Below are 12,393 nucleotides of genomic sequence, written 5' to 3'. Positions count from 1 at the left end.
CATCTAGACAATCCGTCGCAAAAGTCATTACTCGGACAACCAGATTACATTCAAGTATCCATATTACAGCGTATTAGCTTTAGCTTACACTGGGACCAATACACCAAGCACAATCACTCACTGTGCTTGATTGATCCCGGTCACCTCAGATTGCGCCGCCACTGGGTAATTACTGCGCAACATCTTTTGGTTCGACTTGCAACAGATCTACCTTGGCGCCACTGCCGCACCACGACCGCAATTATCCTACCGTGCTCGTCTCCCCGATCTATTCTTCTCCTGACTCTGCCCGACACCCTCAAATTTATCTACCCGAGCGATTTTGACAATTCTTGAGAAAGCATCTCTACGAAAGAAAACGAACAGAAAATAACCCCACGTCCGTCGAGCAAGCACTTACAAGCGCCCCTCTTCCCCCACTTCATCTCGACATCATTTCTTACCGACGCCCAAAAGAACCCAGAAGCTGTCGCATCCGACATTACGATAAACCCGTTGACGATTTCACGACTCTGTTCATTGACAACCTGGCGACATAGACGCCAGATCCATCTCGACTTGTCCCTAGAATACAGATCCTGCACTGTCGCGCACAGGCAGATTTGACGAATACACTACAATGAACAGCACACAATCCCCCGACGCCCAAAAGGCATCAAATGCCAACACCAACGGGAGCAACAGCAACAATAGCAGTCTTGCGGCTAAGAAGCGCAAGAAGGACTTGAAGCCAATAATTACTATGGAGGGTACAAACCAACCAGCTGGGTATGTATAAAATCGTTTCCTTGTTGGTCTTTGAGCTCTGGTAGCATTTTGTTTTGGTTATCTATACACACATATTGTTCGCATTCTTTCTCCATGTTTTGTTTTGTTTTGTTTTGTTGCAACCGCATCACACTACACAACCTTGATTTTGGGGAAATTTCTTGGTCGCACATTGCTTTGGCATTCACCTCGAGACCGCTGGTTTTACGGATCGCATGGCACCATCCCAAAATCCCCAAGGCGCCGCTGGTCCGATGTTGTCAACGACCCTGATACAACCAACTGCTCTAGCTACCGCTCAGATCAGCTGTTGCTGCGGTTATGAGGCCGGATCCACAACTTCCATGTGACTGTTTATGAAGGAAACAGATGCTGGTTTATTAAGGAAGATCAACCATCATTCCATTCATATCGCCAAAATGGACACTCAACAAATATGGCGCGGCATTGCATCATCCTACAGAAGTAGCGAGGGCAGATTGAAACAAGTGTGGACACTGCTCACAGTGGCTGTTCTGGAGCTTTGGGGCCCGTGTGCTTGGGCCTTGATAGGAGGATACGACCCCATAAGCCTTGGGCATTCACCAACCTTGGATCACTCGATCGATCACTGGGTCCTCTGTACCTGATTTTGGTCTGCCCTGGAGGTGGTGCAGTCAGTCACTTGCCCGTGGCACCTCTGATTGTGCCTGAAGCTTCTGTTGGCTGATGCATGTGGAGGAGGATGAGAATGTGATGGTGATGGTTGTGCTCATGCTGTCTGATGCGATACCACCTGACTGCGTTGTCCGCCCTTTGCCATCGCTTTGCACTCTCTATTGCCGCTCCTTCTCTCTGGAACTCGCTTGGCGAGCTGGATATTCGAGCCTTGAGCTCTCAGAGACCCTTTATTCGCCGGGCGGGACGCTCCGTCTTGCGCCGCGTGCCAGCCATCCCATGGTCTCTAGCCGGGCCCTAGAAACAGAAAGCCAAGCGACTGCAGATCCGCAAAGAACGCTGAGCCCAGAGTCAAGGAAAGCGAAGCAAATCAAAACCAAAGACAAGGAGCACGCCCCCGAGCCCAGTCGACCTCTAATCTCCATCAATCTCTCCCTCGACTTGGCCTCGCCTGTTTATATATTATTTTCTCCTTTCTCCTGTTTTTGGCTTTCACTCGGGCCTTTATGCGCCCCAGCTTGCAGTCAACCTCAACCGTTACCATCGTGCACCAGAAGTCTTTGTCATCTTCGTCATTTTCGCCAGATCCTTGTTCTCTCCATTACCTTTCCTTATCCCCCGCTCATAAACCGCCACGCCGCTCACCGGCTTATCTGTCGCGCTGCTCCCACGATTGTCACTATATTTCACTACGTGATTTGACTTGAGCTGGTGCTCCCGAAGTTACGGAGCAGAGAAGGACGAAGAAGCAGACTCGACGCCCGACTTATTACCAGCGCAAGCTGCGTCATGTGAAGGCACCATGACCAGCTTTCTCAAATCAAGGTTGCACTTCCCCGTCCCGTTTTATGCTTTGTCGGCAGCGGTTTGGCGCCCAAGCTTAGGCGTGTGTTTCACCGCTGTCGGTCAATTCAGTGCCCGAGTCTTTTTGGTACCGAAATCTTCAACTGGAAGCGCCAGTGAAAGACTTGACTCGTTGCTACGTTATCGTCTGGATGATGTTTTGATGCTTCCCCGCCATTTCACTATACCCAAACCCAATCCGGCAAAGGTCCCCCACCACGCGCAAGGCCTCAGCTCTTTCGCCGCCGTCGCTCGCCCACCAAATCTTGCGACCGTGGTTGTTTGATCTGATTGCATTGGCTCCGCCTCAATTCTCGTTCATCATCTACACGTCGCCTTGTTGCGCTGATTTTTGCCGCATCTCTACATATATTTTAAGCCACCGCTGACCTCCTTTCCCCCCTCATAGATCCCACCAGCTTTCCGCCATGGCCCACTCCCCCTCTTCCTCGTCCGTCGACGATGCCGCCGAAAATACTGCAGATGAGGAGGATTCTGAAGATTACTGCAAAGGTGGCTACCACCCAGTGCAAGTCGGAGAGAAGTTCAAGGATGGAAAATACACCGTTGTTCGCAAGCTAGGATGGGGTCATTTCTCAACCGTCTGGCTGTCCCGCGACAATACCAACGGCAAGCATGTCGCCCTCAAGGTCGTCCGTTCCGCTGCTCACTACACCGAGACCGCCATCGATGAGATCAAGCTTCTCAACAAGATTGTCCAAGCTAAGCCCGATCACCCGGGTCGCAAGCACGTTGTGAGCCTTTTAGACTCGTTCGAGCACAAGGGACCTCACGGCACTCATGTCTGTATGGTTTTCGAGGTGCTGGGAGAGAATTTGCTTGGGCTCATCAAGCGCTGGAATCACCGTGGCATTCCCATGCCTCTCGTCAAACAAATTACAAAGCAGGTTCTACTCGGCCTCGACTACCTCCATCGCGAATGCGGTATCATCCACACCGACCTCAAACCAGAAAACGTCCTTATCGAGATTGGGGATGTTGAACAGATCGTTAAGCGCGTCGTCAAACCTGAATCTGCCGAAAAGGAGAACAACCGCAACGGACGTCGGCGTAGAAGGACTCTCATTACCGGCAGTCAACCACTGCCATCTCCCCTTAACACCAGCTTCAACCAGTCCAATCTTTTTCCCTCACCAAACAACCACTCTAGTCTTGCTGGTGTCCTGAACGAAGGTAAGCAAGCCATTGATCATCTCGTACATGGCTCAACAATGACTAATGCGATCTTGTCAGCAGGCAAGTCATCAAAGGAAGCATCTCCTAAACCATCCGACGATGCTCAAAAGCAACGAGAAAAGTCTGCGTAAGTTATTTGCCACTCAAAGAAGAAGTTTTATCTGGCGCTAACAGCACTCAAGCGATCTTCTCAGTCGAGAAGTCTCAGGCATCTCTCTAGACAAGTCAAACTCTCCCTCTGCTACAACAGGCGAAAAGCGCAAGGCAGAAGATGCGCACGCTTTCGATGTTATCAGCGTCAAGATTGCAGACCTGGGCAACGCCTGCTGGGTCAATCATCACTTTACCAACGACATCCAGACAAGACAATATAGATCACCCGAGGTCATTTTAGGTTCCAAATGGGGTGCCAGCACTGATGTATGGAGTATGGCAGCTATGGTACGTACAACGATCTCCTCGGTGAAGCTGGCACTGGCTTCTGCAGAACATTACTGACTGCCCATTAGGTGTTTGAGTTAATCACAGGTGATTACTTGTTTGATCCCCAGTCAGGTACCAAGTATGGCAAGGACGATGACCACATTGCTCAAATCATCGAGCTTCTTGGACCATTCCCCAAATCTCTATGTCTCAGTGGCAAGTGGAGTCAGGAGATCTTCAACCGAAAGGGAGAATTGCGAAACATCCACCGGCTGCGGCATTGGGCTCTACCAGATGTGCTACGCGAGAAGTATCACTTTAAGGAAGACGAAGCAAAGCGTATCGCAGACTTCCTGACCCCAATGTTGGAGTTAGTACCTGAGAAACGAGCCAATGCTGGCGGCATGGCAGGCCACGTCTGGTTGGAGGATACACCTGGCATGAAGGGGTTGAAGATTGAGGGCCTGGAAGTCGGTGGCCGCGGTGAAGGCATCGACGGCTGGGCGACGGAAGTGAGGAAGAGATAAAGTGATTATAGACGCTTCGGGCATGTCGAATACAGAGAAACCAGCGAAACACAAGTCGACAGTCCAAAGCAACCCACGTGACTGACGCATGTGGGATTGACTGGTCTTTTTTATTTGTTTTTTGATGATCCACACGAACGGCTTGCGGTGCTACATTACACTTGTACGCCTTGACGATTTGGAACAGCGGCATCTTATCAAGCGAGCCGAATATGACGATGATGTATGTAGGCGAGGGAGGGAGTACATGTAAGGGGTAAAAGGATTTAACGACTCGTCCATTGTCTAAGCGCTCTTTGGTCTAGCCTTGGGGAGCAAGAAAACATCAGACCTTAATATAGGTTGGCAAAATAAACTCAGCAAAAGGTATCCTTAACTTATGCTAATTTATCTAGGTCTTTTCATCATTTGGGATCATAGTCGTAAGTTTTCTCTTTATCTAGTCTAGAGTATGATGAATCTTGGGTGCTACGCATGGTCAGGCTTTACAACATTACATGGTAGACTTGACGGAAGCGTATGTTGGATTTATTCTGGTCAGAAAACTGTATAGCTGGAACATGATAGACATGAGACGTTTTATAGCAATTTTATGAGATTGAATCTGTGATCACATCTAGAGAATGCCGGCTTTACGAGGGCTGGTACTACGGAGATCATACCCTCTATTGCCCGCATCTTTCATCCCATCCGCCCACTTAAGCTATGCCCTTCAGGACCGTGAGACGATAGCGATATAATAACCTGAGGTATACTGCGATCACATGCTACGAACAGCATACCAACTTTATTACAGACGTCATAAAGGTAACCTCTCCCATCCAACGCAAGTTCTCACCTGTCAACGATCATCACGCCACAAACGACTTGCAGTTCACGGCGATACAGAGTTTCTCCTTATCATCACCATTCTTCTTCGGAGGGTAGCACCTCCCAACAACTCCTAATTGAGAAACTCCTGCAGATGACCATCATGCACACGCCAGTCTCTGGCCAGTAACATATCGAGAAAACCACAAACCTCACGGTTCTTTTAATGAGAAATATGTGCAGAGCCAAAGATTTGTGGCCCATTGCCCTCCTTGACAGACCAGTCTAGGGTGATGAAGTTCCAAAGTATTTGCATTATTAAACAAACCTAAACCCAAACCTCATTCCCGTAATTGTCACCACCATGACGCTCGTATAGAATTACATAGTAGATACATATCATTTCTTGCCATTGCCTCGGCCTTCTTAACGCTCGCGGCTTGACCGTCATCATCTTCCTCCTTGGTCCCTAGCTCGCCTGGGGGAGGGACGAAAACTTAGGATCTTAATCCTAAGTTATGAACAGTTCAGCAAAAGGCGCCCTAGATTTAGACTAAGTTACCTAAGTCTTTTCATCATTTAGGATCCAGGTCCTGGGTTCCCTTTTCCTCCACTTGGTTCACTCTTGTCACTAGCGAAGTCTTCATGAGCGCTCTCGCCATCTGTGGGAGAGTCCTTAGCGGCGTCGAGAACCTCGTTCATGATGCGCTTTCCCTCGTCGATCTCTCCGTTGGGAGCACCGCATGACATGCACCTCCACTGCCCGACCTCGGAGAGTGTCTTGGTTCCAGGAGGTGCTTGGCCGTTGACAAGTCGGCATGATTTGCAGATGAGAACAATGCGGTTCTTGGGTGCAGTCTCGTCCTCGCCAAGAAGAACGTCAAAGATACGGTCGTACCAGTGAGATTCAGGGGGTCCGGTCTGGTATGAGGCGTAGCCGGTTGGCATAGGAGGAGGCTGAGGAGTACCGGGAGCGATGGGAGGCGGAGGAGGTTCAGAGAATTCGGCGTTGGGAGCGAATTCAGCACTTGGTTCCATGGGGTTTGGAGCTGGCATTGGGCTATGTGGGCGCTGGATGTTGGCTGTCGCAGGAGGGGGCATGCGTGTTCGTCCGGGAACTCCCTGGGGAGGACCATTAGGTCGCTGCTTGTTGGCCGCATTATCGGCAGGCTGTTCACCGTCCTTCTTCTTGCCCTTGTTCTTTCCATCACCGCCGTACTTCTCGATCAATTCCATAGTAGAGTCATATTTGGTGGCATCCTTGAGTTTCTGGATCGTTTTCGCGCGCTCCGACTGATGGTCTTTGAGACGAGCGCTCAGGTTCTCGATGCGAAAGTTGTAATATGCGGCTAGAGTCGTGCGTGTAACGTAGATGCTGTCATGATATCGTCAGTCGCATGCTCAGGGATTATCAAGGGAGGACTTAGACTTACAGCACTGGGCCACCGGAAAGACCGCCCCATTCAAAAGCGCCGAGATTGTTATATCCGACGACGAGTAGAAGAACGATCGCATAGACGAGGTAGGCGAAACTGAGGTAGAGTGTCCATATGACGCGAGCGCGGCGAGAGCTTGCGCGGACCTTGTCGAGGGATGCTTGTGTGTCGGTTATCTTGGTCGACAGGGTAGAAAGGGTCTTCTCGAAGGAGGCAGTCGAGGAGGATTCGCCCTGCGAAAGGCCATATTAGCTGACAATGAAGTCTTTCGGTCATGACGGCGACTTACCCCCCAGGGCCAAAAGGCCACCATTTTGATCAATCTAACAGTGGGGGGAGATTTGATGTATGAAGAACACAAAGGAAAGACGACAGAATGAAAAAAGATAAGAAAGGGAGAGTATGCCCAGGTAAGGGCGAAACAATGACGGTACGAAGAAAAGGCGGGAAAAGTGAAAGGATAGACAAAAGATGTGATGAAGGAATGGTCAAGTTGACGGTAGGCAGCTTCTCGCCAGGAGTGACCTCATTCAGCTGAGCTTTTGAGCATGTGGGTAGCCTAGAACAGATTTGAGTCCAAGCAGGACAGGGAGCTGTAGATTGTAGGGGGCCTGTACGGATAGTCTAGTGGCTCCACTGATGCCATTTTTGGACGGGACGCTTGAAGATCAACTGAGCTCAACAACCAGAGAGGATTTGATAGCGGCTATGGCTAATATTGGAGGTTTACTAGGCACAAAAACTAAATACAACTGTCTGATTGTAGAATTCAATCATTCAAACTACTTTGACTCGAAGGTATAGGAGAGTGATTTATCACTATTCTGTAGAGCTTAAGCACCAAGATATTACAAGTTACAGGTCACAGGCGACGTTACAGGCGAGTGTAGCTCTCGACCTGCAACAATGGGCCAGCCACCTGCAATAAACTGAACTGTCATTCGAATGCCTTATGTTCTCCATGTATAGTTCAAAGCTCCCAAAAATGTCAAGGACATCAAATCCAAAAGATCAAGCAAACTATTGCTGACATGCAAACGTGGAATGCGGCCCCTGACCGGCTGAGCCACAGTCATTAGACGCCACAATCCTACCCCAGAACTTTGACAGGATCGGTCATGGCTCGGAAGCAAGTGCTGTAACTCTGTCCACTGAGACCCTGCAACTCCTTTCATCAGCTTAACAACTCCAACTTTCGCATTGTCATGAAGGCGTTTTGTTGAGCCGCCTACTATTCCCTTTACATCGATCCTCTAGACTTTCTTTTGTCTCTTTGTATTTTCCTGCCTCAAAGATTCGTACTTAATATTTAAATTACGCGCGTCCCTTGGTATCTTTAAGACGCTGGTCTTTGACCCAAGGGAGCCATCATGTTCCAAGTTAGTTCTTCGTGATAATTATCTGTTTGCACCTCATATATGCAGCGACTGACATGTTTCAGAGGTTCAAAAGCGCCATCGATCGGACAATCGCCGAAGAACAAGCCCGCTCTCAAACAGCTGCGCAATCCAGGTCCCCCTCGAGAACCCGCTCAACATCGTCGCGAAAGGGCGATGGCACACCAGCTCAGCGCGCAAAGGCTAGGAAACAGGCTGCCGATGCTGGCGACGCACCGAACCCAGATCCTGCCGTATTCGAGGCTGCTTTTGTGATCGACGACGAGAGTGAGCCGAGCCGAGCTACTACCCCAATGCCTCCTGCTGCAAACGACGATTCCAAGACCGACAATGGTGACACTCAGAGCAACGGATCGGATGAAAAGAATGCAGATGGTTCCAAGGACGAGGCCAATTCGGGCAAGAATCAGGATGGTGGAGACGGCACTTCAGCGGCCAAGCCAGAGGCGACCAAGTCTCAAGAGTTGAGCCCTGAGATCCGCCAGAAGCTGCGCAAACTGGAGAAGCTCGAGACGACGTATCCCGGTAAGTTGATATATACGAATGCGCACGCCAGGGGCAGAAAACTGATACATGTTCAAAGAATTACTTCGATCTTATCGTGTTGCCCATAGGCGAGCGACAGCGATCGAACCATTCGAGAAGGCCCTCCGAGAAAACACCCCTTTGACTTCCATCAGCGATCCCGAAGCACTTGTCGAGTATCTCAACCAACTGAACCTCCGAAGCGACATGGTGATGCAGGAGCTGAAGAAGGTTTCGACAGATAAGGAAGAGTTGCAGAAAAAGCACAACGAAACCGAGGAAAAGGCCAAGAAATTGGAGGAGGAGCTTGCGGCACTCAAGTCAGGAGACTCTAGCCAGCCAAAGACGGAGGAATCCGAAGCTACCAAGGACGATAAGCACGAAGATACTCCCCCTGAGGTCCCCGAAAAGTCCAAGTCTCCTGTTTCCTCTGTCATCGGGATGTTCTCGCCCAAACATAAGCCGCAAAAGTCTCTATCTGAGGTTACTGAATCCATTACTGAACCCAAGGACAAAAGCGAGGAGTTCTTCTCTTACGATGATGAAATTCCCCACCTTCAAGCTGACCTCACGTCAAAGTCTGAGGAAATTGATAAGCTCAAGTCCGAGGTCGAGAGTCTCCAGAAGGAACTCACCACCGTCAAGGAGAACAGCGCTGGTCTGGTCGAGAACCTGGAGAATGCGACTCGGGAGCTCAGCGAGTCTCGCGATGCCGCCGCCGCCAAGGAGTCCCTACAGACCCAGCTTGATGAGCGCAACAAGGAGATTGAGTCTCTGAACCAACGATTGGAAGAGGCGCAAAAGCAACTCAAGCAGCTGGAAGAAGACAAGAGCACGCACACAGCCAAAGTTGATGAGTTGGAGGTTTCGCTTGCTTCATCAGACAAACGCGCAAGCGAATTGGATGCTGAGTTGGCCAAGGCTTCGAACGCAAAGAACATCTCCAAGAAGCTGATCGATGACCTCAACAGTCAAATCGAGCTCCTGAAGAAGGAGAAGACCGAGAGCCAGACCAAGATTGACGATCTGACCAAGAAACTAGAGTCAAAGCCTGCTCCCATTGCACCCACACCCGCTGCAACTTCAGCGCCTACGGTCTCACAACCTGCTGCGGCTGCGGGCGGTGGAAATAAGAAGAAGAACAAAAAGAAGAAGGGCAAGGGTGGCGCCGGTGGTGCTGCAGCTCCAGCTGTAGAGGCCGCCGTGGAGACTCCTGAGCCAGCAACTCCCGCTGAACCCGAGGGAAATGCTGAGCTTGAGGCTGAGATCGCCAAGCTGAAGGAGGAGGTTGCTGAGAAGGATACGCAGATTGAACGTTTGAGCAAGAGGCGCAAGACTGAGGAGGACCTGCGCGAGGAGATTGAGTCACTCCAAGAGAACCTGCTCACAATTGGTCAGGATCATGTTGAGGCCAAGGAGAAGATTAAGGAGCTCGAGGCGGAGAAGTTGGAACTCAAGACACAGATTGCTGATCTTGAGAAGAAGATTGACTCATCTGCTTCAGATGCCGAAGTCAGCACCAAGCTGCAAAGCGAGATGAAGTCCTTGAAGACAGAATACGACGAGCTCAAGGAACAGACGACCACCCTGCAAGCCGACCTGGGCGCTGCCCAGCAACTAGCCCAAAACCGATTCAAGGATCTTACAGACCTACGTGAGGTGCTACAAAAGGCGCAGCCTGAGTTGAAGAGCCTGCGCCAGGAGTCTGCTACGCTAAAGACTACGAAGGAGGAGCTCGCAACCAAGACCAAGGAGCTCAAGGATATGGAGAAGCGCGAGAAGGATCTCAAGCGAGATGTGGAGCGCGTCCAGAAGTTAGCCTCGGATCGCGAGACTGAGATTAAGGGTCTTCAGGAGAAATTGGCCACCGAGACAAACGCCAAACTTCGGCTCGAGGATGCCCAACGGGTATCTGGACGAGACCTTCGCCGATCTGAAGCTGAGAAGGTTGAGATTAGTGCAAAGGCTGAGAAGACGGAGGCAGAGCTCAAGACAGTACAGGAGGAGCTCGGCAAGCTGCGACCCAAGGTGAGGGAGCTTGAAGAGCAGATGCACAAATTGAAGCGGGAGAAGACAGCAGCGCAAGAGGAGGCCGAGTTCAAGACGCAGCAGTATAGCAATGCCCAGGGTCTGTTGAGTAGTATGCGAGACCAGACGGCGGAGATGTCTGTGCAGCTGAAGGAGTCCAAGTCGCAGGCTGAGTCACTGGAGGAGGAGCTTGCTGAGGTTCAGCGACTACTTCAGGAGCGTACGCGCGAGGGCGAGACGATGCGACGATTGTTGGCTGATGTCGATGAGCGTGCCGATAACAAGGTTCGAGAGATGAGAGCGCGAATGGAGGCAGCTGTTGAGGAGCGAGATCGAATTGAAGATGAGTCGAGTACCCTTGCGCGACGCAAGACACGAGAGACGGAAGACCTGAAGCTGAAGTTGAAGGATCTGGAGCGTGAGGTCAAGACTTTGACACATGAACGGGATGAGCTTGAGCAGCGTGAGAAGGAGTGGCGTCGACGACGAGAAGAGCTTGAGTCGGTGGAAGAGAAGGCCGAGGCTGAGGCGGACGAACTCCGAACAACAGCATCACAGCTGCGAACAGCTCTCGATGCATCAGAGAAGCAAGTCCGTGATGTTGAGAAGCAGCGAGCCGAGTTACGACGAATGTTGGAGGAGGCAAGGCAACGATACGAGAAGGTATCCAAGGATCTCAAGTCGGTGCAGACCAAGCTTGTGGCCAACTCAAGCCGCAGCTCGTTCGATTCGGTGCGAAGCGGGAGCAATGGTTCGCCGGCCGCTGGCGGAACTCCAGATACGGTCTATCTCAAGACAATTCTACTGCAGTTCCTGGAGCAGAAGGACACCAAGCTAAGAGCTCAGCTTGTGCCGGTGCTGGGCAAGCTATTGCGCTTTGACAAGTAAGTGTTTACTACGTACGACCTTGATGGGCACAGACTAATCTAGTGTAACAGGACGGACGAGCAAAAGTGGCAGAAGGCAGTGCAGCATATCGAGGTTAAATAGATGATGCTCGCGAGGATGAAGGAGACTTGGAATGCATGGAATGGCGTTTGGTTTGGGTAACGCCGCTGAGGTCTGTAATGAGACGATATCTGGTACAAGTGTAGGATTACTGTGAAGGAAACAATCGAGTGTTGTTGAAATTGTCAATGCCTCTAAAAAGGGTCGTGATGGTGTTGATGTCGTTGAAGCTACAGTGGGGTAGATGTTAAGCCTCACGCTTCTGCTTACCTAGCTCACGCCTCTACTTAGAAGTCATGACACGCTATGAAGCCATTTCCTAACCTGAGAGGTCAATTCACCCGTTGGTTTCTAGATACGGTAATATGTGGCTTGGCCGATCAACGTTTTCGCTTCAGCCTTTTCTTTGTAAGCTTATGAAGATCGCGATGAGGACCGATCGAACCATCATCTTGACCCCACGTCGACGTCATGATAGAGCCTCACGCTGCAAAAGACTTCAATTGTTGTTTCGCTTGTCATTCCCTTTCTTTCCTTCTCTCTCAATTCACGGATCACTTCCTCCGCTCTCTTTCGTCATGGACCGAGCAGAAGAGAAAGTGCTGATCTCATCATGAGCTCGTCATTGGGTGTATGAGACAAGAGAGGGCCATAAGTTAAGATGCGCATTGGTTGAAGTGCCAGTTCTTGCGAGTTGCAGTTTCTACTTTTTATTTTGTACCTTAGCTACCCCTCTTTTCATTGAAGAACTGTTTGTTATAAGAATCATGTCCAGGCAGTTTCTTAGACTTGGCTCCAGAAGCTTTCTCGCACCTTCACTTCGACTCACGACTC

At 50.4% G+C, this 12,393-nt stretch overlaps 3 protein-coding genes across 3 annotated transcripts; 2 read left to right on the top strand and 1 right to left on the bottom strand.

The window, feature by feature from the left end:
* Positions 1 to 2,227: 2,227 nt before the first annotated feature.
* Positions 2,228 to 4,415, top strand: FPRO_09059 (putative dis1-suppressing protein kinase dsk1; the record flags this gene model as incomplete). The annotated part of the gene is made up of 5 exons (XM_031224444.1): positions 2,228 to 2,250; positions 2,678 to 3,462; positions 3,523 to 3,592; positions 3,648 to 3,906; positions 3,975 to 4,415. 5 exons carry the CDS (start codon positions 2,228 to 2,230, stop codon positions 4,413 to 4,415), a joined length of 1,578 nt encoding a protein of 525 aa, XP_031089703.1.
* A 1,389-nt stretch (positions 4,416 to 5,804) lies between these two features.
* FPRO_09060 (uncharacterized protein) lies at positions 5,805 to 6,974 on the bottom strand (the record flags this gene model as incomplete). Its single annotated transcript, XM_031224443.1, has 3 exons — positions 5,805 to 6,600; positions 6,659 to 6,894; positions 6,951 to 6,974. The coding sequence occupies 3 exons, from the start codon at positions 6,972 to 6,974 to the stop codon at positions 5,805 to 5,807; spliced, it is 1,056 nt and encodes a 351-aa protein (XP_031089702.1).
* Positions 6,975 to 8,093: 1,119 nt separating this feature from the next.
* Positions 8,094 to 11,601, top strand: FPRO_09061 (uncharacterized protein; the record flags this gene model as incomplete). The annotated part of the gene is made up of 3 exons (XM_031224442.1): positions 8,094 to 8,583; positions 8,642 to 11,495; positions 11,550 to 11,601. The coding sequence occupies 3 exons, from the start codon at positions 8,094 to 8,096 to the stop codon at positions 11,599 to 11,601; spliced, it is 3,396 nt and encodes a 1,131-aa protein (XP_031089701.1).
* Positions 11,602 to 12,393: the final 792 nt, after the last annotated feature.

This window comes from Fusarium proliferatum (genome assembly GCF_900067095.1).
Source record: "Fusarium proliferatum ET1 genome assembly, contig: FPRO_scaffold016, whole genome shotgun sequence".
NCBI lineage: Eukaryota > Fungi > Ascomycota > Sordariomycetes > Hypocreales > Nectriaceae > Fusarium > Fusarium proliferatum.
This window is presented reverse-complemented; position numbering and strand designations above follow the sequence as displayed.